The following is a 27055-nucleotide window of genomic DNA, read 5'->3' as shown; positions in this document are numbered from 1 at the left end:
TCTTTCTCCTCCTGAGGTGATTCATCAACAGTAAATAACTTCTGAGATGGACAGAAAGGCTCACACACACACTCCCACACCAATCATCGTTTTACAATCTCGTAATATTTTTGAAACATTTGTAATTATCCCTGTTGGTCCCATGTCTCAGTTAAACTTGATACCGTCTGTACATCTGGTGTGATGGAGACTTTCCTCATGATCTTGGGCCTTGATAATTGTGGTTTAGGCCCCACACCGCAGCAGTGTTTTTCCCTCAAGAGACACAGAGTCGTAACCAAAAGCCCCAAATGGCTGCCTGTGAGGCTGAGCTGTGGGCCACCCTCAACCCTTAATACCCATCTCAGACCTAGCTGCTAATGCCACAAATAACACAACACATAATTACCTCCAGAATGGTGGACTGATTTTGAAATAAATTGTCCCTTTACATCACTTGGCTTTAAAAAAATAAAACCTGATTCCTACAAAATAGCATAAAAAAACTGCCATTTGGCCCATGCCAATCCTCTTTTGTACATGGTCATTATGATGACTATATTGTAGAGCAACTGCTGGTTATGTCGTCAAATGAATTTCTGAAAGGCTAATTGTATGACATCTTTGTGCCACTGCTTGATCAACAGCAAGCATTTAGACTAATGGAACTGTATTGATTTGTATGCTATGACTCTCACCCACCCTTTCCTTTCTGTTTATCTCCTTCATCCCCTCTTTTCCCCTCTTGACTCCTTTGTCTAATGCTACTCACGCACTTTCCCCCTAAATGCTTCCTTCTTACCCATTTTCCCTCTTCTTACAGAGACTCGATGTGCTGGCCAGCATCTACTCCATGTCGCCCCCTGAGGGTGGCATTTGGGACAGTGTCTGCGGTGCCTCTGACGTGCTGATGTGTGTCCACATGCCAGACAGCCTGACAATCCAAGTTCCCGTCAGAAGAGACCAGACAGCTGCCGACCTTCTCTGTGCAGCCTGCAAGGTTGGGTTTCAAAATGACATTTCACTACTGTGGGAGAACAGTATTTCTGACGGTTACAACAGCAATAAGTGCCCAACAGGTGCAGTGATGTCATTTGGGTTTAGTTGTCTTCTGACATCTGGTCACATGTGGGTACAGAATGTCAATATAAAACCCAACTTAATTGTCAAATAGCCTTTTCTGAAGCATCTGCCGCAGCATATTTGGTTACGTTTAGCTGAATTGTAATTACACACACCCATCCACTGGCCGACTCCACGTTGTCCCCTATGAATGGCTTTGCACACACAACATGCCTGCAGTCCCATGGGCAAAGCATTTTTGTGTTTCATCACCAAGTGTAAAGTCGGTGAATAATTCACACTTTGGCTGCACAGCAGCTGCTAGGCTAAGTGTTTGTGCATGAAATATGTCGGATTACTTTGTGCACACAGGCTGCTGAACATTAAGGGCCTCTTGTGTAAACAGGTGAAACAGCTGGACCCGGGTTCTCACTGCCTCCGACTGCACAGGCGGGCAGGACAGGACGTGGAGGTGCGTTACCTGGCTTCTGGCGAGCTACTCCGCGATGTGGTAAGAAGAACAAACAAGCACAATCCCACTTGGACACACAAAAGTCCTCATTATTTTCTCTTTTCTTTACTGAGTATTGATTTGTTTCAAATGAACCTGCAGGTTGGTGATGATCTGGAGGTGGTCCCAGCTAATGTGTTTACACTGCATATGAGAAGGCCGAGCAGCACTGCGGACTTTGGTGAGTTGGCCGTGCACAGAAACACTGATGCCTTGTTGAGTCTGTTTGCTTATGTACAGCTCATCTTTTATGTAATCCTTGTGTTCAGGTTTCGCCGTCACAGGGCACATAGACACCCAGAAGAACAGCAGGATTTTTGTTAATGAAGTGCTCCCTGATGGACTGGCCTTCTGTGAAGGTTTGTGATTGCTTACTTAATCCTAACTCCAAAGATAACAGTGACACTTGTGTGATCCGTGTTGCCTTTCTGTGCCTCTATGAAACACTCTTCCCTGTGTAATCAGGTCTGTGTCCAGGCGATGAAATCCTAGTGCTGAATGGCCGTTGTGTGTCAGGATTGGATCTGACGTTGATCCAGACTCTGTTTGCTGAGCAAACCCTGCACCTGAGGCTGAGGAGGGACGGTCCGGTGCTGCCAGCCGCGGCCTCGGACTGCTCGCCTCCTTCCTGCAAACAGAACCAGGAGCTTAGCAGCAAACACCACAGAGCCAAGTCCTCATCAGGTGCGTTCTCACACATGCACAGAAAAAAACATGTAGATGTGGTTTTTTGTTATTTCTTAGTGCATATGACCCGGCCACCAGTTTAACAATTTGAGAGCTGAGCTGCATTCTAAGCATAGGAAATGCAATACCCATATGCTGCATCCGGTCTTAAACGGCCACTTCTGTGGAAACTGTGTCATTCTACCGGCAAACAGCCTGCAAATGCTGCAGCTCGAAGTCTTATCTGAGTTAGCCTTTTCCGATTTTGGTTGTTTTTATTGTGGGGGTGATGTCCTTTAAGCCCTGCTTGGTAAGGCTGTCAAACTTAATTTATGTGAACCTAACAGTTATGGTCTGATTCTCACATTATGGGTAACTGCTGAGCTTGTGAGTGATTTTGTCACTTCAGTCACAATTCAGCTATCCCACTTCTGTTTTAGTTGAGGTTTTAACTTCCTCAGAGGTTGCATTGTCTCTCTTTTCTGAAGAACCAGCTTAAAGAGGCAGTTAAAGAAAAAAAAAAGATGCTTCCTGTTATAAATATATATTAGCCTGTCAGCTGGTTTCATCTCCCTGTGGGCAAGAGGGTTCGGATCTGAACAGAAAGCAAACGCAGCTGATACCAGCTGGTAGAGGAGCAGTTTGTTGTTGCAGTGAAGGTAAGGGTGATTCGACTTTTTCAATACGATCCTGTAATAGACCACATTATACATTGCCTTGTCATAGTACAACTCAAGACAACAGAAATGATTCAAAATAAAGTCTTAAAGAGCAGAACGTTTATATTTGACCTATTTTTATTTATTTTTTCTTCTTGTTCGGTCATGTGAAACGAGGTGGTTGCACAGTGAAGCGTGTGACTTGCAGACGTGAACACAGGATGTTCATGAAATTAACTTAATTACACTGCATCACCAGATCTGCAGAGGACTGAACTTTCCTTAAAGTTTTGTTAATACTCTCCTTCTCAATGTGCGGAGCATGTTGTGACTGTTTTACTGCAAAAGAGTTTATTTCATAGAAAGTGTTAAGCGTCACAATGATTATGGCAATTCATTAGTCTTTCCTTCAGTATCGACAAAATAGAACATGAAGGGAATGAAGACTTCAGGCCCTCATTATTGCGGTTGATCAAAGTGCCTGCAGTTTTCTTATCAGTCTCTAGAGGGCGCATTGTCCCAGGCAGGCTGATAAGGAGGTAAGCGCAGACAGCAAAGGAATTAACACTTATCAGACAGGAATTACAAAAGTCTTCCAGAAAGAAGACGTCTGTCACCTGGTATTCATTCACCTTGATGCCATTGTATAAAACAAGAGAAATGATGCAGATGAGTGGATATCTTTAGATGCTTGCTTCTAGCTCTAAGAGATTTGTTGACAGTGATTGCATGCTTAAAACTGTGAAGTTTCTCTCCACAGGACTTTTTTTTCCTTTCATTTCCTGCAGTCACATTGGCTTGCCTCCCAGGATCAGGAGCAACGTCTTTTCATGTGCCAACTGCTGGAGTTTGTCCTTGAGAACTTGAATTTCAAACTAATTCTCTTGTTTTATAATATCATCCTGTAATGGTGGTTGATATGCAAATATATATTTTGATTAAATGGATGTTAAGTAAACTAGGTGTGACCCTTGTTTGTCCAAACAATGAAGGAGATAACAGTCTTTAATTAGAACTGCCAAGTGTGTGCTTTTTCTTTCTTTTTTGGGATGACTAATTGCCCTTGCTGTTTTTAGTTTTGAGATATATTTAAGTTCTCTGCGACTGGCAGGCACCCGTGTTGGTTTCAGACTCTGACCAGCTAACATTGTTTGTGTTTTTGTGGCTGGGAGGATGAGCTTTAGCAAAAATGACTGTAGGACAGAGCTGGCGGTGTATAAGCTCAAAACACAATTCCCACACAAACAGACACCCTCTCTCCTGCTCTGTCTCCTCAGATGTGTGTGCTGCAGTGGACTGTGGTGAGTCCCTGTGCGTAGGACTGGAGAATGGTCTCTCCCACTGCGCACACAGGCCTGTTCAACACAGCAAGGTAGGAGGGGCTCAAGTGCAAGAAAGACTGTATTTCATCCACATACTGTACCTCTCTTTCCCTCCAGGTGTGTGTGTGTTTGGGGGAGGGGGGGACTATGCATGTTGTTGTGAGTTTGAGTTTGTGCCCACTCGTACAGCTGCTGTGAAGCTGTCAGAAAACCAGACTGGCACCAATCTGTAGCACTACCATAATTAGGATACTCCATCATAGCCACCAATACATACATAACTTATTACTGTCATGCAGACAGGATGTAGACTGAGAGAAGAGGCTGTGTTTCACACAAGCATACATGCACACGAGGACAAGGACAAGAAGGGGGGGAAGGGTTACAGTGTTGCAGTTTTTATTGCAAATATTCCAGAAATGGCAGAAATGCCACGGATTGTGGCTTTTTTTTTTACAGTTTACTGCATTTAATACAAGTCCTCTTTTCAAACCATTTTACAGGAATAATCTGTTCTATAAACCTGCCAGGAAGTTGTCCCTAATGAATTTTGGCAGATTGCAAATCTATTTCTGTTCTGCTGGCTTTTGAATTTTCCTGTCAGGATTTTGATATTTAAACCGACTTTACTGAAGTCATTAAACTGAGCGTGGGCCTGTCCCTTGGGAATTCCACCACAGTGATGCTGTAATATAATACAGGAAAATCTGTATGGCGGTGTTTGATGGGAGCACTAATGAGTGTGTGTGGTCACTGCAAAAAGCCATGTGTTAACGGTGTAGACATGGCAGGAAGCCTGGGAGCGAATGAAAATGTGTTCATACATATTTACCTTCTCTTGAGTCATTCGGCTAATATTTCATGTCCTCCAAAGCTGCGTACAGTAATTGTTATTTCAGTTGTTGAGTGCATGTTTAGCTAATTAGCTCATTGTGTAATATGGGCTAAATTAAAAGGGAACCAGCATTAGTGCTGTGCTCATTTTCAGGAGGGAGTATTTGATAGTTAATTGCAATTACTTTAGATTGCCAGTCAGAAGTTACCTTGCAACATCTGACTTGAGGTCAGCCAAGAAGCGGATTTAAGAGGACAACTCTCCTCCGATCTCTGCGCTGGCTCTATTCTTTTCTCTTTTTGTCATGAGTCAGTTCCACTGCGCTGGGATCTGCACTGCACCACTGCTGCTGCTGCTCAGCTCCCTGCCAGTTGTGTTTTTACCGGAGAATGAGTGGAATAAAAGTGCGTGCGGGAAGGAGGTGTTCCAATGGGTGTCTGTGTCACTGGTGTCATTGTGCACACATGAGAAACATAAGGAGACGAAGCTCGCCTTTTCCATCAGGGAGAGTCAGCCACTGTGAAGGGAATTTGAAAAAAAGCAGAGATGAAACACAGGGTGAGATATTGGTGCTGGTAAATCACATTTTTTTTGCTGCCATGCAGAGCTGGATTTAATCACAGCACAGCCATCACTTTGTTCTCCAGGGGAGGGAGAGAGAAAATCGAGTCACCGGGTAGAAAATCGGCCGTGTATCAGCATATATGTTCACGCATGCGTGCACACTGTCGATGAAAGTCAATGGAGATGGATGGAAGGGTAGGACTAATTTCAAGCCTCTTGTCGCACCTTGTAATCAGCTGCCTCACTAGACTGGCTACGTTTGATTAATTGGTCTGCCGCATTCCAATTTGCAGTTACTGCAGGAGAGAGATCTGCGTGTGTGTCTGTTTGAATTTTGTTCTTGACGTGGTTAATGTTATTGTTTATCATCACAATACTGATTATGGTTCAGTGCCTGGGAGTTACTTAATAAAATATTTGGCTATAGAGTGCTGAAGCAATTGGTTTAACACAGTGTTGCGCTTCTGTTATGAGCTTAACCAATTGATCGCTGATGTCAATTAGGGTTGTCTTGGGTAACTCTCACGAGGCACCACATATTGAATTGATTAGGCATGGATGATGCCTGGAAGGATGTGGACAGGGAAAAATTGAAATTGGCTGTATGCTCAATGCGTCATTATGATTCAGCGAAGGGGTTTGTATGCATTTCTATGGATAACAGACCGATGGCTGTGCAAAAAACGCCTGTCCTGAAGTTGGAAAGAAGGTGCCCCTCAAGCTGTAAGAAGTTCTTCTGTGACTCTAAATGTTGGAGGGATATCACCCCTTTGTGTGTCCACACTACAAAAATATCTGTTAAACTGCATTTGTAGGGACTCTGTTTTAGCTCTTATCTTGTAATAGATGTTCTAACTGCACAATAGGAACCATCTGAGTGTTGGTTCTGAACCAGTTCAGAGAGGGTTCAACTTCACTCTTCAAAGAATTGGTTTGGTTGTCCACCTGCACGGAGCCACTATAGAGCCATGTCATTACGTCACCTTAAACGTCCTTTCCAATATATTGTCTGTATGTCCGTCTGTTGTGGACCACAGTGCAGGAAGAGGGTTAATCTACAAAGATCAGTTTGGTTGGGTTAGAAGACCACTTTGCAGGGAAAACAAGTCAGTCTAATTTATAAATGCTGCTGTATACAATCATCTATGTTTGTGAACTCTTCAGACTGCTGAAATCCCTCCCAAAGCCTAACTGGTATCTATGAAAGCTAATGCAAACAGGATTTATACACACCGTTTTGAGTGGGATCTGTAAAGGTCAGCTGGTGAAATGAACACAAAACCTGTTTTATGGATTCAGCTGGAAACAATTCAGACCAACAATTTCAAACCATCAGTGTCAAAACTTTAAAGGCATTTGAGTGAAAGAGTGAGCTCACTTTTTCATTCTACTCTTTTAAAAGAAGCAGATGCTACACAGGCTCTAGATTTTTAAACGTGGGGGGTCACAACATTTTAGTTGGTCTGGTAATCCCATCCCCAGCCCCTCCTGTAAGCCGTTCTTAACTGTGACCAGTGAAAAGACTCCACTGTAGGTCCCACTGTAGCGCCAGCTTCTGTGGGCTGGAGCCAGTGTTTTGGTGGCTGAAACAGACACCACTGGTCCCCCAGGTACTTTCAGAGTCCCTAGAGCTTTTTGATCCGAAAGCACCTGAGGTCTATTAGTTGAGAAAGGTCACCACGAAAGCCATGATTATTCTAAATTAAACATAAGCAAAAGCAGTGGCAAGACGCCTTTCAGCTTCACCAAATGATGCTTTGCAATGTTTGGTCTCAAATTGAATTGAATTAGAATTATATAGTAAACAGTATTAATCTTACCCTCAGTTTGACATATCGTAAAGCAGATTTTTATGTCTTGTTTTAAACCAAAGGTTAGATGGCAGACAGACATATTTAAGCCTCTTTGCATTTGTCCAGACCAGACATTTCAGTAAGAGCATTTGAATGGACTTATGAAGGGGGTTATAACTGGAGCCATGCTCCGTCTGGCTGTCAGTATGGAGAGATTTGGCTTGACTCACTTGACTAAGGCACTGATGTTATTAGGGTCTGACTCTGAGTAATAGTGCAGAATAGACCTACACACACTTGGGGGATGGCAACATTTGTGGCGTTCCCCTTATCTGCTCCTCCCCCCAGTCTGTCTTTCTTTTCTTTTCTTTTTTTTAAACATGTCTGGGTGGAGAAGAGAAGTCTGAGATACTTTAACACCTTTTAAAAATGTGTGAATTGAAAGCAAGAGTCTTGGTTCTCCTCTCTTATAAGGCCTTCCAGACTTCACAACGATATGCCTACAGATATTTGCATGCGTCCTCTTGAAACATGATCTTGTCTTCCTTTAAGCCACACACATCCCCTCCCTGAACTTTGGAGAATCTCCTTCACCCGATTTCTACTTGTGTGTGTGTGTGTGGCTGTTAGATGGGAGAGTTGGGAGGGGGTAATTTGGGAGTGTGTGTGTGTATGTACATTATGACTAAGCCCATCAGCCACCATCTGGCCTTGAGCAGGCTAATAATCTGGGTTTATTACTGGCAGCTCAGTTAACACGAGCCTTCTCTTATCAGTCCATTTCTTTGTCGAAGTCGAAGTTAAAAAGTTCCAAACTTACAGGAGCCACAGAGCAACCAACAGGGACCCCAGCCCACTATGACACCAGTCTGGATGTAATGAGCACTCCGGGGGCTGCCAGTGCTGTAGCTGCACCAACGGTAGCCCCAAAGAGAGACGATGAAGATGCAAAGCCATGCCTCTATCTCACCACCTTAATTGAACTCTTTATGCACGAGCAGTCGCCGGCCCATGCCCTGTGGTCCCTCTTAGCCATGTGCTGGTTCTGGTCGTCCGGCTGTGAAGCCGAGGAGAAGGAACTTTTTCTGGGATCAGCGCTGCTCAGCTTGGGACGGCTACTTAAGGACAAACTGGCCTGCCTGGCTGAAGACATGAGTGCCTGCATGCCCTGCCAGAAAGACACCAAGGGGGACAAACGGCCGGTAATTATGAGCTGATGCGATGCTCGCTTGTGGGTGGCTTTGACAGAGGAAGCCAATAATAAAAGGATTCACACTGGAGCTCCAGCCTCACACACAAAACCCACAAACGTTCAGGATATGTGGTAAAAATATCTTCACAAATGCAGAGTTGTTTTAGTATGATAGAATTAATAAGCCTGCTACATGCATTAGTCGTTAATGGCATTTCGGAATTGCAGCATGGCTCAAGGGTTGGTTGACCACTTTGGTCCAGGTTATAAGATTTACTGTTACAGAAGATAGGAGCAGGTTAAAGGGTCTATCCAGCCTTTACTGCTGCAATGTTATCAGTTGTGCAGGTTTATTATTCTGACAAGTGGTGCATCTCCTAACAGTCTCTTTGTGTGGCTTCATTATATGTTATTGTCGTCTCGTGTTTGGAGGTTGTACGATGTCTATAGTTCAGGTTTCATCCTTTACCCAGATGTGCATTTGCCTCTTTGTCAGGACAGTGGTTCCTTTAAGTCCTCATGCTTGTTTGTCATCAACAAGCATTTCCACTTAAACTTTCATTTATTTTTAGGCATCTTGGGATAAGAATAGCGTATAAATCTGGCATTTCTTTGCCTTTGTACTAGCAGTCATGCAGTGGAGTGGATCTGAATAGCCTGGGGGACTGACTAGAATGGGTGCTTTAATCTGAAGCTGGTTTCATTATTAAAACACACTCCTCTCCCAAAGTCCTCAGAGAATCGATGGAATAATATTTGTTAAGGATGAATAATAAAAGGCGTAAATGGGCTTGTGTGGAGCGCGACGGAACCAGCCCTCCCCCTCATCTTCCTCTCTCCTCCCTACTGCTCTGTTTGATTTATGAGTCGGTGTCTTCTTTTATTGGGCTTTGAAAAGAAGATGGCATTGTGGCACTATGGCCCACTAACATGGCAAATGAATCACCAACCTGCCCACCGGGCAGCAGCTCTCACTCTCTCCACCTAACTGTGTCATGACAAGGCTGTTTTCTGAGAAGGATGGGTAAAACCAGACCCTAGGGCCTCTATTTCATGCTGTTTTCTTTATCCTCTCCCTCGCCACATTTGTTTGTTTATTTCGGTAAAGATAGGGCTCCACTGCAGATGAAGCAGAAGGCTTCTCTTTTGAATTGAGCTGCATTTCATCTGCAAAGCATACTGAGCTCTGCACATGATGACTCGGAGCACTAAAAGGGAGATGGTGTATAGTGTTTATCTCATACCCTTCCCCCCAGTCTGATACAGCCGAGCTGTTTTTGAAAGTGCTTAGGCCCAAAAAAGTATTGATATATGAATCAAATGGGACTCGATTATTCTTAGCACCGTGCTGTATTAGCTTAGTACATTCAAAACTCTTATATATGCTAATCAGCTACTAAATGAATTTATTTCATGTTACGATTACATGTAGCACTTACCAGACCAAACCCCCTCGCCCCCTGACAGACGCAGAGCCTCCCCTCTGCAGGACAATGTGTCCTGTGCAGTGACAAAGAACCCAAGGTGTTGACCTGTCCTCCCCTGATCCAAATCCAATCAAGGAAACCTGATCCAGGGGAAGCCCACTCTGCAAATCCCAGGATCCAAAAGGTCTGCTGCCAGTGTCTCACAGACAGACATCACAGCACATGGATGTCTGAAAATCATTTCTTTTAATAACGGTTGGAGGACATACTGCATAATTTAAATGGCATAGAGCCTTTCAGACTCCTCACTGAAATGTCTCCTGGTTGCTAGATGTTAAGGTGCCAGCTATAAACCACAACAGCCAGGGTTAATTTCCTCACCTCTTGTTTGTAATATTCCTGAACTGAGAAGAGAGACATTAGAACAATCTTAAATGTATACCTTTACACCTGAATTAGCTACTTTTACAAATCTATGCAAAAAAGTCACCTTCCTAATCCTTTCTATAAGTCCTCCTGCACTCATAACAGTTTCTAAAAGCAGCCACTTTTTTTATAGCAACAGTCTTCATCTGTTTATTTATTCCACATGACACTAGCCTGTACATGAAGCGATACATATCACGTTTTATTCTTGCGCGAGGCCATAGTTAACATTCCTGCCCTGTTACCCCCACCAGATCAGAGCCTCCCATTTTTGAGTCAGCCATTCTTCTGTGTGTGGAGGTAACAAGCCAGAACTCTCTTCATTGTACTCCCACTATTGAGAGACAGGACACCGATACAGCTCTCGGCCTCTCCATTCAGCTCTCTGGAAATCACACCAGAAAGGTCACTTGTACCCAACGAGGAGGAATGAAGATCTCTAGAGGAAAACAGACAGAGGGGAGGTAGGATGGTCAAGTGTGGAGATAGAGACATAGGGGGAATAATGCTGATGCAAAGGGATGGATGTAATAGCTGCTAGTGGAAGCATTCCCCAAAGTAGCCAGAGTTTACCCCACTGTTTAATATGCCAAACGAGCCGGCTGCAAGCACTTTTTCTCTGCCTACGCTCACAGAACCGCAGAATCAATGGCTCAATTCCCATCAAAACCAACTCCACCTGAGAAGCAGAGGTGTACTCAAATCTGAGGCTTCTGACGCAGGCCTAACAGAGAGACGGGGAACAAATCAGAGGCAGAGGGTTGGAAAAGTCGGACAGAAGATTTATTGATCATCAGTTGAAAATTAGAGGTGGAGTACAAAAGATAGGAAAAAAAATACCCAAGACGATCACGCCGTATTTTCTCGGACTGGGTCAACTTTAACAACCACACGCAGTTGTGTGGAGCTGTCATGCCGACATCCAGAGGAGGCAGGCTGCAGAGGAAGGGCTGCTCACTGGCCCGGAGGACCCAGCGGCAGGCCACAGCAGCATGGAGGCTGCTCTACAGACTGCTTTTCATGGTGACCAGGAGACTTGGGGAGGTAGCAACACTAACAGTCTCATTTTTCATGTTTTTGAAAGAGCCCCATTAAACACGACAATAGACAGTCATGAGCTCTTGACTGCTTTTTTATTTTCTCTCTGCTCCTGAAAGTGAGTAGATTCAATAAAAGCTTTTTGGTTTAATGTTGAAAAAGATATGGTTACACTTCAGTGCAAGAACAATGCTGCTGTGTGGGTTTAACTTGTATGTCACAGGAATTTCCATTGTCTGTTTGGACTTACGTGACCACAGTTAACTAGAAAGATGTGGCATTTTGTATCAAGCCCTATGTAATGTGCATGTGTGCAGGCAATTGACTGGAAATTAAAAGAAATGCTGCTGGATGCCACAATGTAAATGGGAGAAACAATGACAAATCGTGATAGACATTTACAATCTTCAAATGCTGTCAGACTTATTTTCTTAGTCGACCAAAGAGCACGAGCACAGGTAGAAACGTGACGTGACGCTGACACCTGTGAGCAGGAAAACCTGAATAGGAATTTGCAGCATCTCTTGCCAGATCCACTTCTTTTTTCGTAGCGCTCCCAGGCTTTCCTCCTGCCTCTGCTGGCTCTCATTCTCAGCTCTTAATTGGTTATTTGGACTAGCTGTCAGGCTCCGTTGGTTGGACTGTTGTGAGGCAGTTGCAAAGTCTGAGTCATGACCGTGTAGCCCCCACCCACCCGCTTTTGCTTTTTTTATTTTTTTTATTTTGCCTGCCCATCTTCTCTCGTCATGCTCCAATGCAGGTATCTTTAATTTAGTGCTGATAAAACCAGTAAGAATGTATCTCTTTGTGCACACATTCCTCAGCATCCAAACAAGCGTATTCTATCCTTTTCCCTGCTCGGATGAGGCTTCATCATCTCATAATCTTATGCATGCTTGAGGTGAGCATGTGCTCATATCGTGCCGTTGTGGGGGTGTGATAGGAATTAATTTGGTACCAGAGTGGTGGTATATGCTACTGCGTGCACACATGTTTACAAAGGCCCGAACAAGCCCCCCCTTTAAGGTGCCTGTTGCTGAGATAAGCAGCAGATGTGGCTGTTATCAGTCTCTACAAGGCTGCTCTCCCCTGTCTGGAGCTACTAGTGGGCTATTTGATGAATTTGTCGCTCTGATATCCTTCCACCCCTGTGTTTCCAATCTTCCCCCGTCCATCTGCCTGGTGGGAGTTTTCCCAAAAAGTGCTTTGGTGAATGATGGCTGACTGCCTCTGTGTGGCATCATCATAGTCATCAGTGGCTGGAGCAGGCTTTATGATCTTTAAAGAGAAAGTATGTCAGCAGCAATATTGACGAGCTAAACAAATACTGACATGCATGCAACCACACTGAAGTGTATTAGCATTGCTTTTACATGTTTGCTCACATGGCTGCAGACTCTTGATCTTGTTTAGAGAAGCATAAGATTGCCATTGAATTTACATGTTGAAGTATGTCCATCTGCAGCAGATAAGTGTGTCCTGTGCTCTCCAGTTCAGTCCCTCCACGAGTGCGCAGGGAGACGTTAACTCCTTTCAAAGAGCTCCACAATGCTGTGGGTGGCGGATCGCTTGAAAGAGGCTTAGCCCAGACATACATAAAGGACATGGAGAGGAATTTTCTTCCTCTCTCTTAATTCTCTTTCAGTCTCGGAGACTAGCAGTCTATGCTGGAATAGTGGGAGGGCCATCTTTGGAGTGACCATGCTATAATGAGCTTGCTGATGAGTTGCCGGCTTATTAATGGAAGTCTTAATTGTCTCTGGGCTCCCTGGGAGTGGGTAAAAGGGGGGTTATGGGTGGTAGCTCACACCAGTATTGGAGCTAAATGACTCAGACAAGCTTTCCCACACTGCTTTGGTTGTGCGCATGCATGCGCGTCAATGCCTGTAGCGTCAGAATGAAGGGTGTATCGATCTATGTCTGTTGCTGAACACTCTTTGGTAGGGAGCTGCACTTGACTGCTTGCTCATGCGATATTTTGAATAGCAACACATACACACACACACACACATTCACACACACAAGGGAAGGCAGAGACTGCTGAGCAGCTGTTTTGCTTGGCACTGTGGCTGTCCCACCGCTCTGTTGCTGTGCAGCAGATTGGAACCTGCTATTACTGGCACTTATCAGCCTTTGCTGATTTCAGGGACTGGCCGTAGATTATAATGCTACATCATGTTATTCACTTGGAATAGGAAGGACTGGCCATCACAAAACTATTTTTAGCTCTAAAATCACGTCATAATCGATGGCTTGCACACTTCAGTCTATCAGAGCTTGCTGCTGCTGAGTGAGTGTTTTGCTTGCGAAGCCTTTCAGGGAAGAAATTCATGCAAATTTTGATGAAGTGGACGTGCATTTATAGTAGTGCTTGAAGTGCTTAAACCAAAAGGTGGTAACCATGTTGTAAAGTACAACCCCAGCTCTAAAAGTTGGGATGATGTGTAAATAAAAACCAAATGCAATGATTTGCAAATGCCACACACCAATATTTTATTCACAATAGAACACAGAAAACATATAAAATGTTGAGATGTATACATGTTATTGTATCTTTAAGTACATTATATCATCCAAAGATTCAGAGAATCTGAAGATGTAGGTTAAATCTCCGTCATATCAAGAAGGGGCCATTTGTGAACATGATTGAGAAATGCCGCCATATCCTCTGGGCCATAGTTGAATTAATTGGACTGAGGCAAAGTGGAAAACTTCTGTTGTCAAACTAATTGATTTTTGTTCTTCTTTTGGGAAATCATGGATGCTGTGTCCTCCAAAATTGTCCTTCATCTCTGGTGGTGTGGGGTTGCATTAGTGTCTATGGAAGTTGCAACTTGCATATCTGAAAAGGCTAAAATGCTCAAAGGTATATTTGGGTTTTAGAGCAACATACGCTCTAATCCAGATCAAAATAAAAGTAGTCTTGTTAAAAGTTGGAAAGACTAAAGTCATAACATCCCACTTAAAGTGACATCAGAGCTAAATTTTCTGCTTTTTCAGTTTTAATTGTTTCTCAGGTACTCGAACTCTGAAGCTTTTTATTGTTAATCTGCCACAGCTGCTAACAGACTACAAAATCTTATGTGCTGCAGGCTAGACTTCCCAATATGATGCCTCTATCTTATGTTAATTTTCCTTCCTGAGGCTGTACAGTTTGAGCGAATGAAAAGTGACGATTATCTGTCTCCACTGAATACCCGTGTAAATGGTACAGTCTGAAGCTTTGTTTTCCACCAGTTCCACCTCTAGAAGAAGAACTTTTCTGAGAATAAGCACCCTCTTACTCTGTAATACAGACTATTAGAAACTAATACATGACCTCATGAGATTTCCTTTCATGTCAAATTTTAGGAAAATGATATGACATAAAGCTCCACAACTACTTGTCACAGATGTAGAGGAACAATGAAATGTGCTGTAAGGCTACCTGCTGGGATATAGTTGGCAGTAGGTCTTTGATACAAAGCCAATTAGTAAAAACTGCATAACTAAATCTTCATAACGCTCTTAGAATACCCAGAGGGATCACTGATCTTGCACATTGCAGAATTATATACATAATTATCTTATACAGCTTGGGAGTGGAATACATGAGAAATAAATGGTTAAATGAAGGATAGTTTTTAATGGATCCTTGTATGTTCACATGCATTGTGACCCTCATTTCATCCAGCAGACAGTTATAATCCCTGAGCTTCCTAACCTAAATACACCACCCTTCTTTCTTTTACCCCCTACAGAGTGTGGACACGGTGTGCACTCTTTACCAGTCCTTCCAGGAAGGCCCCGGTTCGGGCGCCGGGGGTGTGATGGACGACAGCATGGAACCCTCGATGAGGCAGGGAGGGGAGTTGGGCTCAGGACCTACCAGAGAGGGCACCCTGCTCAGACCTTGCCCCAAGCATATGAGCGCCACCGAGAGGCTGCGCAAGGTCATCCAGGAGCTGGTGGACACGGAGAAATCCTATGTGAAGGTGAGACCACGAAGCTTCCACGGCTGTAATATTTGAATTTAATCTAAGAAGCCAGCATGAATATTTGATCAAACTGCACCTCGTGCTTTCTAAAGATTTAGTGATATTTTTTTTCAGGGCGGTGGATTTAGTTTCCTTCTGCCCCCATTTATTTATTTATTTTTTTTCACATTACAACCCATTTCTCCCTGATGCACATTAAGAGCCACAATCATCTTCTTATCAACTCTGCAACACTTGTCGTGGCTCGAATGTTTCCTCTTTCTTCTTAATTTCCTAATTTTCTCCATTTGCTCTCCTTCCCTGTGCACCCCTCCGCTTCTGCCTGATATTGAGTTATAATTGAAGGAGGAGATTGTATTCTCACAGTTGCTTGATGCAGGTCATTTCGTCTGTATCCATACGCCACAAGGCGGGATGGCGAGGGGTGGGGAGGAAGAGGAGGGGAAGCTCATATATCAACCTAATGAGAATATCCACTGATATCAAGACAAGCTACAGTCACATTAAAGGAGAGGAATAGGGGGGAATAAAGGAAGACAGTAGGAGGTTTCAAAGGGAGAAATCTGATGATGAAAGCAGTTGCATGGAATGAGCAGGTAAAGGGATAATATGTAATGACTGACCTTCTGAATTTCTCCCACTTAGGATCTGGACTGTTTGTTTGAGATCTACCTAAAACCCCTGCAGAATGAAACCTTTCTCACACTGGACGAGGTGAGTGATGCACCTTAAAAAAACAACAACAGAAAAAACAGAGCATGAATGGAGGGGGGGGGGGGTAGGAACCATAGACGTAACGTGGTAGTTGCTGATTCTATACAAGACATCAATTCATTGTGTTTTTTACCCACCGATGAACTCATGAACTTCTCTGAGCCATCTCTCTTATTACCATTTCAACTGCCTGGGGGACAAATTAGCATTCCCCTGCACTGACCTTCCAGCGTCCCACACTAATAAAGGCAGGCTTAAGAATAAATCCACCCTTGAAGCACACACCTCAGTGCACTGATTGCGTTGCATGCTCCTTATTCATTTTTTTCTTCTCCATTTAAAACCACTTTTGATTAAACAGTGACAACACACTGCTGCAGCGTGCTAATGAACTCACAGTTTCCTGCTCTCTGCCATGACCTCAAACATAGAACGTCCCTCCCAAGATGCGCAAGTCGATAGGCTCCTGAGCACTGGGGCAAATCAAAAAGCCATTAAGAGACACAGGGACGTGTCCAGGCACGGAATGGACAAGGGCGTGTTAGCCCTTTAATGGCTTTTAATGAAGAGTGTTGCTGACCCCTCGCTATATGTGTTAGACAGTAGACGTTGGTGCATGTATATGTGCTACATTTCATAGCTTGTCCCTATGTGCCTTTGTCAGAGATGAAGCCATCACAGATGGGGGGGTTATAACACTTTAGGGTGCCTGTCTGACTGACTGTTACAAAGTCCACCATTTTTTTAAACTTTCAGATAACTTTATATTTGCTCATTCTCTCCCTTCTCCTCCTCCCACTCCTCTATTACTGCTGTGCTCCTCTCATGCATCCTCATCAATCAACTTCCCACACTTTCACCGTACCTCTTTCTCCTCATAACTCCGCTTGCCTCATCCTCCTTTGTCCTGTTAGATGGAGAGTCTGTTTGGCAGCCTGCCTGAGATGCTGGACTTCCAGAGGGTCTTCTTGCAGACGCTAGAAGAGAGGATTGCCTCCTCACCTGACTTCAGCACCCTTGAGACCCCATCCCAGTTTAAGGTGAGTCTCAGACCCACAGTGATAGATCTCATTATCGATTAAATGTGAACATTATTCTCAAACAAGGTGATTTGAGCCACTCCTCAAAAGAGAGGCATGATCTTTGAGTTGTTGGGGTTTATAAAAAATGGAGATGGTGCGACAGGAGCCTCTTCGGCTGATTTATAGGCTTGACATGACAAGGTGTGGGGTCTATTGATCGAGGCTGCGGTTCGGTGGTTGGACTGAGAGCTGCTGAAAGCCAGAGTGTTCAGAAGGTTAGTCGAGAGGGAGAGGACAGAGGGGGCGTTTGAAAACTGCCCCAGGGGAGGGAGGACGGTCATGACTTTACATGTTCGCACCCTTTCATCCTCTCTCTCTCGCTTTGTGTCGAAGCACTCCCCATCTGTGTGCAACACTCACTCCCTGTCTTTGTTGTTCTCCTCACAGAAGCTGCTGTTTTCTCTTGGGGGTTCGTTCCTCTACTATGCTGACCACTTCAAGCTCTACAGTGGCTTCTGTGCAAACCACATCAAGGTCCAGCAGGTCCTGAAGAGAGGTACTACATCCCGATGAATCAACACAACACCCTACATTCACTTGTGCTGCACAGAGACTGAAAGTGGATATAAAATAAATACATTTCATTCCAAAGAGTGCCACACTCTTGCTAATGTCAGCAGCCTTGCACCTGTGTTGCATCAGAGGTACCTCACGTAATTCACTTTGGGATTTTTGTCCTTCTCTTTTGGGAAGCAAATCAATTATGCATTAAAATAAATGTCCCAAAGTGAAACATGTGGCTGAAAAATGAGGTGAGAGATGCCTCTCCCTGCTACATCTTCAGCATCCTGCACAGAAACACTCACTGCCTTAAAGCTGCAAGAGGAGCATTCTCTACCTTTTCTCTGCCTTTCATTTTGTGATCTTGTTTCAAAACAGTTGCAGTTTAAACAAATATGAGCACATCGTAATACACAGACTTTGAAAAAGCTTTTTCACTGCTTGCGAGCCCTAATAATTCCTTCCTTGTCCCACAGCATGTGACAGTGTAGAGAATTTTAAAGTTGATTCATGCCAGCTAAGATGCCGGCCTTTCTGACACTATTTGGGAACGCTGCCCAGTGAAGTGAAAGATGTAAGATTATTGGCTTCCTTCTCGACATGGGGGAAGGCTAGGAGGGTAAAATGCATCGCTGTGCCACTTAAATCTCCCCCCATTACCAGAGCCGTTAGGGGTATTCCTTGAAGTTAGTGGCAGGATGGATATTTAATAGGATTAGCGCTCAAAAGTCTCAGATGAGTTACCTGAAGGAGAATAAATACAGTAATTGAATAACACTGGAATATGAAAGAGTTTTAAGCACCGGTAAGTATTTTAACTTTTAAAAAATATTATTAATGCATTATACTAGCAAGAGGCTTTTTTTTTGTTTTTTAAAAAAATAAATATAGCCTAAAAAATTGGAATAGGGCTTAGATTTATGGTGTCACAGCACCTCCAGGATGTGTGCCAACGTGGCACAAAATGTCTCCAAACGTATGTATTAAAGGAGAAAATGCCAGATTGTAAGTAGCACTATTCTTTAATCAAAGCTTTAAATAACTGTGGTTGTGTTACAGCTGCTGAACACAAACTAATATTAGAGGAACAGGTAGGATGAAAATTACACATTACAAATCAAAGCAGTCAAGTGTGCACATCCAGCAAAGGTTGATCACAACCAGCGGATCCATCCAAGAAATCAGTGGGTGTTTATCAACCCTTTCAGTAATTATATGCAACTCTCAATCATCACCCCCTCCCTTCGCTGTTATGCCGAGGGCTGTGGGCTGCCTCAGTTTCTCTCTTGTTTATTTGTAGACTCGTTAATTGCCTGCCAATTACTCTGGGAGGTGCCAATGTGGCTGCCGGTCTGTGGCTGGAAGTGTTATAATTAATACGGTAATGGCCCCCCTCTGGAAGTGTTGTGGAAGCATATAGCTGAGGGAAAATGTCACCACCTTTTACAAAAGAGACGATCCTCAGTGTCCGTGCACTTTCACGCTCTTTCGCGCTCTTGGCTAAGCAACACGACTTGATAATTTCAGCAAATAGGATGGTTCTAAGTGACCCACCACAACTCTGCAAGATGTTTTATTTTTTTACTTTTGCTTTATTGTGATAACTTGGAGCTAATGCATCGAGCAGAATTGATGCAATACAGGATTTTCATGGTAGGTTGTGGAGAGGAATATATCACCCCCTGCTGGAATAATGATATTGCACCATAATTCTGCAAGATCTGAGTCCAATATCTGGTTAAGACCAAAAAGAAGTACAGTGCACAGAAAAATCCACATTGATTCAGTTTGTTTGTGTATGTGTGTGTTCTCTTATAAGCTAAAACGGATCAGGCCTTTAAAGAGTTCTTGGACGCGAGGAACCCCACCAAGCAGCACTCCTCCACCCTGGAGTCGTACCTGATAAAGCCAGTGCAGAGGGTGCTTAAGTACCCCCTGCTGCTAAGGGAGCTGGTCTCCCTTACTGACGCAGAGAGCGAGGAGCACTACCACCTCACCGGTAAGACACGTCCTCCGAATTGCAGCCCATGTTCACACTTTGCATTTTAGTGTCATGTTGTTATCTCATGGTTGTGACTATCAAGTCAGAAAAAAACAAAAAAAACATTTTTCAGTACACAGAAAACACGTTTTCAGCTGCCACTGCAATGCAAAGCAAACATATGGGCTGGATATCTAGTTACACATTTTTTTTTCCTCTTTCTGTTCTTGCAGAGGCTCTGAAAGCCATGGAGAAGGTGGCCAGTCACATCAATGAGATGCAGAAGATCTACGAGGACTACGGCTCTGTCTTTGATCAGCTAGTAACTGAGCAGACTGGCCACGATAAAGAGGTGGATACGCATAAAAATTAGATTTACTATCATGTGCAAGATGTATATTATTTACTTAGTTTAGTTTAAAATAGATGCACACTTGCTAGAAGGCTTAGTCATGGAAAAAAATTAAAATGCAAAATCCTTATCACCATTAGTTTATGCTACTTGAGCCCAGCTAGCTGAAAGTACATCGGAGTGGAACTGTTTAGCTCATGTGCGCCGCCTCTAGGGATGGAATACATTTACAAATTGATGGAATATTTATTTGAAAACCAGTTCAGTATAAATATTCAAAGTGAATGCTAAATAATGTTGTCAAGGGGAACTGTATGTTTTTTCTATTTTTATTTTAAATGCCTCTTAAAGGCCATGAAAAGGTTTCCTTTAAAATCAGCTTCCAGCCCGTGTGCCAACTCTCGTTTGTAGTATTTGCTGAAATCTATTCGCGGAAGTGTTTACTTAGAATTTATCTCACATTGCCACGCAAAGCAAAAAGTCTGGCTTGTTATTCTAACTGTCTGTTGCCCTACGTGTCTCTCAGGTCACAGAGATCTCTATGGGAGAGTTTCTCATGCATTCCTCGGTGATCTGGCTCAACCCTCATCCGTCGCTTGGCCGCATGAGAAAAGATCCCGAACTGACTGTGTTTGGTGAGTCTCATGTCAGTCACGGATGTTTGCAGTTGAACGTTTAATCTGTACAGAACAAGTGAACTGGATTTGTTAAGGAGCCGTGCAGCAGCGCTTTAAATATCCATAGTCGTAATGTTGATGTGTGCTTTAAGGCTTCAAGCTGGCATCTAAAAGGCTTCTGTAGATTGCGCTGTTTCAGTCAACTTTCCCCGAGAGGCATTTACAAAACTAAGACGCTGGTGTTATCCCCCCCCCCCTCTCTCTCACCAGTCTTCAAGAAAGCAGTGATATTGGTCTACAGGGAAAACAACAAGCTGAAGAAGAAGATGGTAGGAATCGTGCCTGTTACACTTTGCATTCTCACAAATCGAGTGTTTGGATTGGTGTGAAACGGTGTTTTTCTCCTTTCCCTCGCGTGCTTTCTTTCTGCTTCGTGAACAGAACAACCCCCGTTCAGCACTGTGTCATGGAGATTCTGACCCGTTTAAGTTCCGCTGGCTCATCCCGCTCTCTGCGCTGCAGGTCAGACTGGGAAACACAGCAGGTAAGATGCAGGAACACTGCCACATTATTCACTTTAAATCGTGCACAAAATATGCAGACTTTGTGCCACCCTCTCATTTCCCTGCACACACCTCTGAGGTCATTTTGCTGTCCCACACGCCCGTCTTCTGGCATTTCTGTTCCACTCTCTCCCTTCTTATCACCTTCTGAAGCCATAAACCACATTTGGACTGTGCGATTAAGTGTCTTTCCTTTTTTCACTACTCTCTTAGGAACAGGCACTGAAAGCAGCTGCATCTGGGAGCTGATTCACTCCAGGTCTGAAGTGGAAGGCAGACCCGAGACAGTCTTCCAGCTGTGCAGCAGGTCAGAGATTAAACTTTTAGGTGGTTAACAGTCATGGTATTCATGTACACCGTATTCCATTTTGTTAACCATTACATACAGAATTGGATTTTCTAAAATAATTTTTTATTTAGTCATGATTTGTGATTCTACTGGAAAAAGTTGGTTTTCCACTTTGTCCATCCTTCCATTTTCTATACCTGCTTAATCCAAGGGGTCATTGGGCGAGAGGCAGGGTACATCCCGGACAGGTCACCAGCCCATCAGGGACTTTCCCACTTTATTTAGAGGCTAAATAAAAGACTGCAATATTAATATTTGAAGCCTGTTATAGAAAGCTATGATATAACAGATAGAGCTGGTCAAATATGAATAAAATTAATAAATATTTTGACAGATGAATCCCAAATATTAGAGCAAAGTTACAGCAGTTTTTATTGGGTGTTGGTCAGATTTTCAAATTTAGGGTCACAATTTACCACGATATTTTATCAAATACAGCCACTAATTTAAAGGGTCAAATCAAGAACTGATTTCCCTTTTTAAATTGAAAAAAATCCTTAAAGTATTCCAAATATAAATCAAATCTGTGTCTGTGTAGATTCACTGTGATATTATAGATGTATCTATCAGTCAGCCTTAATCTTACAATGAACCCTTTTACATACCAAAACTCTTGGTATGTAACACATTTTTTGTGTTGCACCTGTTTGGAAACACATTATTAAATATGTCCTGACTTGCATAAAGTGGAGAAACATGATGATGAGTAAAGTGTGGTGAGTGAGGCCTGTGACCAAACTGGTAATTCTCATTACACACTGTGAAATTAGGATCTCTCTTAATGAATTACATCAGCCATGTCACACACACACTGGAACTCTCCCACCGATCCTCTATATTTAGTGTCTGAAATCAAAACGCACCATTTGCTCATGCTATCGCTGATTTCTCCTCAGTGTGCCAGAGAGCAAGGTCAACGTCATCAAGGTGATCCGCTCCATCCTGAGGGAGAATGTGAGGAGGAACATGAGGAGCGAGGGAGCGTTGGAGAAGAGCTGCAGGGAGCGCCTGGTCCCTCTCGGCCGCACACTGCCCTCCTCCGCCAAGCTCGGTGAGTCATTGTCATGAAGAATGTGTATTTTGGACGAAATGCTTCTTTCAATTCATGATCTACAAAGATATGATTCTTGTCTGGAATTTGGAAGGTCATTTAAAAAGTATTAGCTGAGTAATGTTAAGCACCTTATAGATGTTTTATCTTCATTTTAAGGTCATGTATTGTGTATTGTGTGGGTGTTTTTGCTTAGATAAGAGCCGCATTTCTGACTTCCATTTCCACCTTTTTTTTCACCAGGTTCCTCCAGAGCTTCCTGGTTGTGTAAGCAGCAACATGAGGTCTCCACCCAGGGTGGGAATCCCAAGCTGGGGCAAGACTCGGACGAGGGAAGCCTGAGTAGTGGAACCTACAGTTTTTCAGGGGCTCCACCAGCTTGTACCTCCTCTGATTCGCATATTTTCCCTGCTCAGCATAACTGGTCTCAGGCTCATGGGTCCGACTCGCAACCCCGCTCCACTTCTGTCAAAGAGTCCGACATTTTAAGTGACGAGGACGACGACGGATTTAGTGAGGGGGTTGCGAGGAGGGATAGTGGAGACAGCAGCTCCCCAACTAGCGCAATCGAAGCTCAGTTCATCCAGCTTAAACTGTCAGAAGACGCGGTGCCAAAATGTGCCCCGGCCCCGTGTGTTCAACCGGAGGGAATCGGCGACACTCCAGAGATCAAACCAAAGACCGTGCAAGGACACTTGAGTGCTGTAAAGAGAAAAACCAGCAGTTTCAAAGGTAGCCAGGCTATACTCTTGCACATGAACGAACAGAGCAGGTCAGTGGACAGCCAGACGGATCCGGCATCGCCATGTGGCGCGGTGGACCTCAGCTCGCTGTTGGAGAGGGAGTTCAGCGTCCAAAGTCTGACATCTGTAGTGAACGAAGACTGTTTCTTTGACCCAACTGAAAGCCGTGCTACAGACTGTGGAAATGCCACCTCTACTTAAGATGCTAGCTTGGACAGAGCAGAACTACACCGTATCTAACCCAGAAGTTAGCAGATATTAAAAATGAGGGTGCTGTCTAAGGTCCCGGCCGCAAGTGGGGAAAACCCTGTGGCTAACTGTAGTCTCTGCCAGGGTTGCTCAGAAGTCAGTACGTCTGACACCTGCCTGCAAAAGGTTAGGTGTAAACGATCTCTTGGCTGGCTGACCTGGTGGAGGGGTGTCGCGAAGTGGTTTCTGTCCCAGTGATGACTGCAATGAATCTGCCAAGCACTGAAGTGAATCTGCGAGCTCCTCAGTTCTCTCCACAAACCATCTGAGTGACATATTACATTCTATTCCCCCCGCGCAGCTCATGCTGATTGGCAGTTTTTATTTTATTTTTGACCTTTTCTAAGAAGAAATGGAGAGAATGTCCTCGTCTGTCAGTCCCAAATGCTTAGAGAGAGGGTGAAGCTCACTGTGCATATATAGCCACAGGATACTGAGATGAATAGAGTTTCTCAAGCAGGCACAGTAGTGATTTGGCTCTGTTTGCCAGGCAGCAGGCTTTCACAGGACCTCAGATTGCTGAATTCTTTTGTTTGACTTAACCAAAAACTCTCGATCACTGCTATTGCAAATGAAATTGAGCTGCATGGAGGACAAAGAGAGAGCTATCGCAGAGTTCCACCTTAAGAGCTGCGAAGGTCAAGTCGGATTTCTGGGCTCAAACAAGCAGGAAAGAGACTGACTTGCACAACAAAGCCTTTTTGCTGTATTTTGTGCACTAAAGTACACTGTTTGCCTATATATTTGAATTATTTTTTATATATGTACAGGTTTTAATGTTATTATTGCCATTTTTATTTATTACTAGGATTGATTCTGTATATCTTGGCTAAGAAACCTTTTTGAGTGAAGGCTTGAACTCTTGGCTACAGATTTGATCTACTCTTGAATTAAAAAGATAATACAGTTTGTTGTTTCCCCGCTTCATTTTAAATGTAGCCAGCTGGATTTTGTTGTTTCGCTGAAGATTGTAATTTCCAGTGGATGCTTTTTGGAGAGGACTGATTTAAACTGCAATAATGTTTTAAATCCAGTCTTTCTTTTTATTTTTGTACGTATCCTGTATATATGATCTTTTCTATCTAACATTTGTGTATACTCATACATATTTGACACTGTACAATTGAGATATAAGGCAGGAATATGCAACAACTGCAGGTAATATTTTTGTAAACGTCGTTTGCCACAGTAGAAAGTACATTTTTAAGGTACTATAAGAAAGGCAAACCACTTCCCTACAGTTAAAGTTTTACCATGCCTTTAATGCTAGTATACCAATGAATGTGAAAGCTCCGTTCTCATGGAATTGTTTTCTAAATAAAAGTTTGATCTGTGAAGGACATCTGGGGAGCAGTGCGTTCAACTTCCCATGCAACATCTGCCACTTCAGTTTTGCTGTCCTGTATTTAATGACGGGTAAAGCAGACCTGAGCATCTTATCTGAGGCTTAGTTCTATGGTTGGACTTGACGGATGGTTCGTGATTGCATGCCTTGGAAGCAAAAGGTAGACTCACAATAAAATCATAATTACTGACAGAAATGGGGCACAGAAACATGAAGAACAGCGGGGGAAAGTGGATTTTTATAAACAAACGAATGAAATTAACATGCTGGGGAAATTGTTGTTTGGGTGATTACATTAGGCAGCTCCACGCAGACAATTACTTTCTATATATAAACTGAACCCATCCCAACTCTCATTTAATCTTTTCAACATGCCCTGGTATCTGCTTGGATTCTACCCACATCCAAATAAGAGGTGAAGGGAATTGAAAGGAGGGAGTAAAACCAGCTCCAGTGAGTTTTATTGAACAGCTGCTTTGTTCAGAATATGTGAAATGTTTCATGCTAAATGTTTTAACGGTAATGTCATTCCATCCCATCGCATCTGACCCTCTAAAGTATGAAAACTTCTCTATTCAAAATCCCCAATCTAAACTACAAATGTTTTTGCATTAGGAACTTGAGAAGCTCATCTCTAGAGGAAATATTTGCAATTCTCTCTGAAGCCACACCAATTGCAGTTGAAACCTGTGCCAAACATCCATCCATAGAGTTGGATTAGATCGCTTCTTAATCTAGCAAATGGTCGAATACAAACTACATGGCAAGTTTGTAATCCAATCTTAAATGTAGCTTTTGCATTAACTTTTGTTTTAAAATGTATTCAAATAATCATTAAAATTCCACAGTTCCTCAACTATAACCTGGACTGAGTAGTTACCTTTTTTATGATCTAACCCTGTGAACCTGTAATCTATAACCAAACTGCCAGTATCAGTAAATCTGATGTGAGGATGTTTAGTTCTGACCAAACTGCCAGTGCGGGACTTGACGTAATGAACACTTGGGAGTGAGTTTTAAAGACTTAAGTGCTCACATTATAGCAAATCCGTTCTTTAGTCAAAAAGAACATTTCAGATATCTACGTCATTTTTCCGAGGACAAATGTTATCACGTCTCTCATCCAAAACTAATATTGAGGATTTCTAGGACTAAATTCTGACTTTTTAGAGCTCAAGACATTTTGAAGTTCCCCTCAATTCAATATAAACTACACAATGCCTTTCAGATATTCAGTGTTAAGTTTGAACTAGTCAGAAGGACATAGTAGAAACTTGAACCAGCAACACAAAATTTTGTGCGTAGTAAATATGTAAAATGATGCATGGGAAAATACCTTTTATGTCAGAGGCTACAGCAAGTTAGAGGCAGGGGAAGAGCCTTGTTGTTCCAACATTCTTTGGCACTGCAAGCGTCTGCGGCAAACCGTGTTACTGCTGTGTCGAGGCAGCCTGAGGCAGAATGTCGAGTTTGATGGGGTTTCTGTATGCTGCAGCCCATTCATGGTTGGAGCTTTCAGTAAGATATACAGGGAAGCTCTGCAATGCCTTTGCCAACGACAGATTACCAAACAGGCCCAACTGGCACAACCCCAGAGGCCTGTGGAGTCAAGGAGCTCTCGTGTTGTCAAAAAAAATAAATACACGTATACCTGGAAGTGACACAAAATGAGACAATAGCAGAAATACTACAAGTATGACATTGTAAACATCTAAATCAAGTCTATGCTAATACTCAACCCTTTTATAAAACATTTCTATTAACACATTAAGATATCTTACAGTCTACAGTTAGTCTGCACTACTGTCCAGGCATAGCTCATTAGTGCTGAACTACCCAGCTGCTCCTTGACTCGACATAAATTCTCACCATTAAAATCCTCCACGTGCCGTCAAAATGATAAATAAATAAAAATCTACTCGCGCTCCATTTCTTATGGGTCACAGAGCAGACTGAAGAAAAGAAACGCAGCGTATCTGCCATGTAGATTCTTGATTGTTGCAAGAGATTTTCACCCACCTCTCAACAAAACTGAGTGAAGTCTCCCATTGGCAAGT

At 43.2% G+C, this 27055-nt stretch overlaps 1 protein-coding gene across 4 annotated transcripts in view; it reads left to right on the top strand.

Moving 5' to 3' along the window:
* LOC140269840 (rho guanine nucleotide exchange factor TIAM2-like) overlaps positions 1-24993 on the top strand; it is an 82471-nt gene extending 57478 nt beyond the window's left edge. For all 4 annotated transcript variants that reach the window (XM_072364820.1, XM_072364819.1, XM_072364821.1 and 1 more), the window contains 18 exons: positions 803-979; positions 1448-1552; positions 1655-1733; positions 1822-1911; positions 2018-2236; positions 4155-4249; positions 15215-15448; positions 16097-16165; positions 17080-17205; positions 17635-17743; positions 19568-19747; positions 19963-20081; positions 20608-20716; positions 20969-21027; positions 21140-21242; positions 21475-21568; positions 22507-22661; positions 22905-24993. In XM_072364820.1, coding sequence (XP_072220921.1) covers positions 803-979; positions 1448-1552; positions 1655-1733; positions 1822-1911; positions 2018-2236; positions 4155-4249; positions 15215-15448; positions 16097-16165; positions 17080-17205; positions 17635-17743; positions 19568-19747; positions 19963-20081; positions 20608-20716; positions 20969-21027; positions 21140-21242; positions 21475-21568; positions 22507-22661; positions 22905-23605 — 2823 coding nt within the window. In that variant the 3' untranslated portion in view covers positions 23606-24993. The remainder of the gene's footprint in view (positions 1-802; positions 980-1447; positions 1553-1654; positions 1734-1821; positions 1912-2017; positions 2237-4154; positions 4250-15214; positions 15449-16096; positions 16166-17079; positions 17206-17634; positions 17744-19567; positions 19748-19962; positions 20082-20607; positions 20717-20968; positions 21028-21139; positions 21243-21474; positions 21569-22506; positions 22662-22904) is intronic.
* Positions 24994-27055: the final 2062 nt, after the last annotated feature.

Source organism: Leuresthes tenuis, unplaced genomic scaffold (assembly GCF_036924035.1).
Source record: "Leuresthes tenuis unplaced genomic scaffold, fLeuTen1.0.hap1 SCAF_15, whole genome shotgun sequence".
Lineage (NCBI taxonomy): Eukaryota > Metazoa > Chordata > Actinopteri > Atheriniformes > Atherinopsidae > Leuresthes > Leuresthes tenuis.
Note: the sequence above shows the minus strand (reverse complement) of the source record. Positions and strands in the feature narration are given on the sequence as shown.